The sequence below is a fragment of the Tarenaya hassleriana genome, unplaced genomic scaffold, assembly GCF_000463585.1.
Source record: "Tarenaya hassleriana unplaced genomic scaffold, ASM46358v1 Cleome1, whole genome shotgun sequence".
Taxonomy (NCBI): Eukaryota; Viridiplantae; Streptophyta; class Magnoliopsida; order Brassicales; family Cleomaceae; genus Tarenaya; species Tarenaya hassleriana.
In genome coordinates this window covers 9,313,876-9,316,727 of record NW_010960187.1, presented here as the reverse complement: position 1 = coordinate 9,316,727, position 2,852 = coordinate 9,313,876, and the positions used below count along the sequence as shown (strand labels likewise).

The window sequence follows — 2,852 nt, the reverse complement described above, 5'->3', positions numbered from 1 at the left end:
TACACTCGGGACATATATATATATATAAGTTTCTTGAAATGTGGAGGTGAAAAAACTTTGCGCTAGCTTCTATGCCACTGCACCACCACTTCTGGACGGTCGGTTAAAATTATATAATCATATATAAAATTTTATGAAAATAATTGAACAGAGATACCATGACATGTTTTTTTTAAACACTAGCATTAAATAGAGGCAAAATCATGTTTTAAAAATACAGATTTTGCTTAATAAGATGATTTGATAGAGATGGCTGCTTAATTACTGTTAAAGCGTATGGAATATTATTATTCGAGGATAAGCTAAGGTTATCTCTTAGTGTGGTTTCTATCTACATTTGGTGTACCTTTTTGGGGTCCTATATCATCTTGAAATATTATTATTGACACTAATAATTCATAATTTGGTGAAAAGTCATTATCCGATGGTTTTAAAATGTTTTGATATATATATATATATATATTTACAAAATTAAATTCTGTATAAATCTCTTTTAGTTCTGAATTAAAAAAATCAGTAAATTGAACTTTTTTTTCAAATATAATTAAAAACAACACTTTTGAAAACACATAATTTATTTAACAATACATGTTACTATGAAATTTAAACAAAAATTGTTATTTTTCTATTTAAAAAATAATATCGTGTGTTTCAAAAAAAAAAATTGTACCAAGCGGTCACATTTGTCGTACTCGTACAATGAGGGAAAATGGGCCTCGAGGGCCCAAAGATTTGTAGAACAAAGCCCAAAGAATAAATCATTGGTGAGAAGAATCAGAATGGTCCTATTTTTTTTTTCTTTCTAAAATGATATCATTACCAAAATTTAATTAAAACCATGTAATCAACTTGTCATTAGTCGAGATTACCATGCTTGATGTCAATCTCCACTTAATTGTAAAATGGAATTAATTGTAACATTTAATTGAAATTTTAATTTCCAAACTACACCAAATCAAATTTGATAAATATCGAACCAATGTTATCATTTTTTTTAATCAAAGAGAAATTTTGTCATCCCTAAACTATAACTAGTTCTGAACCAAATCAAATGCATTATAATTTAATTAGAATATATATATATATATATGTATATACCTTTTATATATTCTTATATCCAACTTCTGGGCATCCAATTTTAACAATTAAAGTCGAATTTTACAGAGCACAAACATTGACAGTGATTAAACTGCTGGAGTATATATCTCGACCTTTTTCATATACTTATTAATTATTAAAAAATTGCCGTTAAAACGCGTGCCACCCACAAATTATATATATATATATATATATGTATATAATTGTGGGGGACAAGAATGAATTTTTCACGGATATAGGAACTAAACTGAAAAATAGAAAAAGTAAAGGGTCCATTTTGTAAATATATTTCAAGGATAAACCCTACTTATCAACGCCATGGAGGTTCTTGTCGAAGAACTGTGAATGAAGTTGCGAAGGAAAAGACCCGAGCTTGCTTCTCGACGGTGAGTCTATCATATCTCCGTCTTCAGAATTTTCGCATCACTCTCATTGTTTCGCTAAAATCTCAGCTCCTTAGCTATTTTTAGGATATGGGTACAATTCGTTGTCCTGTAAGTTTCTCTGATTCTGTGAAGATGGCTATGGCAATGAGTTTTTGAAATTTCATGTTTATTGAAATGTTTTTGTTGGTATTTTTTTCTGGGTATTTGATGAAACTTCTCTGTGTTGGAATTGGGGGTTTTTGTTTTTGCAGAATTCTGTTAGAGTCCAGAAAATTTTGGCAGTTTTTGGTGCTTTTCGAGGATCTTACGAACAAATGTATTTGTTCTTTTTTCCTTTGTGAAATTTGTGGTTCCGGTTGCCATTTTCATAGCCGATTGCACAACGCTAAACAGATCAAAGGCTGTCTCAGTCTAACTCAGGTTTCATTTCGTCTGCTTCACTGTAGCTGTTGTCTGTGTAATGATTCAGAGTTCAAGATTTTCTTCTCATTCTTTTGGTTTTGAAATTTCACATGTTGTATTCCTTATTCAGATCTAAATTTGGTTAGGGAATGAGCTGAGAAGGGTAATTTTCGGTCCATGCATGAGCTCGGTAAAGGATGATTACCTAATCGTGGACTAGGAGCTCAGTTTTCTGGATTCTGAGAGATGGCTCTGTCCAATTCCCTACTCGAAGTTCAACTTCTGCATTATCCGATTCTCAATCCGAAACAACTGAATCTCTGCTTCAAAGTCTGTTGTCTGAGCAATAACTCGGGTTGTAAGAAACAGTCTTGTTTAGAACTGAAGAGAAATAATGCTCGGAGACGAAATGGGTATCCGTTGTTACGCTGCTACGGTTTGCAGAATAGCGTGTGTATGGACCAAGTCGACGATGTTGAGGATTATGTCGAGGATAATGAAGAAGTCCACTTGCTTGGTCTCGGTAGAAACTGCAGAGCTAAACCGAAATCAAGAAAGCATGTTGGTTCTTTGTTTGATGGAGCCTTTGTTGAGAACGACAAAGAAACAAACAACGAGATCCTTCAGAATTTGTGCGGATTTGGTAAGTTAACAGAGGCATGCAGACTCGTCGAGGTGATGGCCCGTCTTAACCAGATTCCTCATTTTCCCTCTTGCACGAACTTAATCCGTGGGCTTGCGAAAGTTGATCAAGTGGATAAAGCAATGTCTGTCCTGAAAATAATGGTAATGTCCGGTGGAATTCCCGACACAATTACATATAACATAACGATCGGAAATCTTTGTAAGAAAGGGTATCTAAGATCGGCCTTAATGCTATTGGACGACATGAGTTTGAGCGGGAGTCCTCCCGACGTGATAACGTATAATACAATCATCCGGGCCATGTTTGATCGTGGGAATGCC

General features: G+C 34.0%; 1 protein-coding gene across 4 annotated transcripts in view; it reads left to right on the top strand.

Annotated features, from left to right (window-relative positions):
- The first annotated feature begins 1,413 nt into the window (after nucleotides 1-1,413).
- LOC104821264 (pentatricopeptide repeat-containing protein At1g08610) overlaps nucleotides 1,414-2,852 on the top strand; it is a 2,942-nt gene continuing 1,503 nt past the window's right edge. Inside the window, exons 1-3 of one of the 4 annotated variants that reach the window (XM_010552100.2) lie at nucleotides 1,430-1,484; nucleotides 1,736-1,904; nucleotides 2,033-2,847. In XM_010552100.2, the coding sequence (XP_010550402.1) occupies nucleotides 2,133-2,847 (715 nt within the window). In that variant the 5' untranslated portion in view covers nucleotides 1,430-1,484; nucleotides 1,736-1,904; nucleotides 2,033-2,132. Of the gene's footprint in view, nucleotides 1,485-1,735; nucleotides 1,905-2,016; nucleotides 2,848-2,852 lie in introns of all 4 variants that reach the window. The other 3 variants (XM_010552092.2, XM_010552084.2, XM_010552075.2) reach the window with 3 other exon arrangements.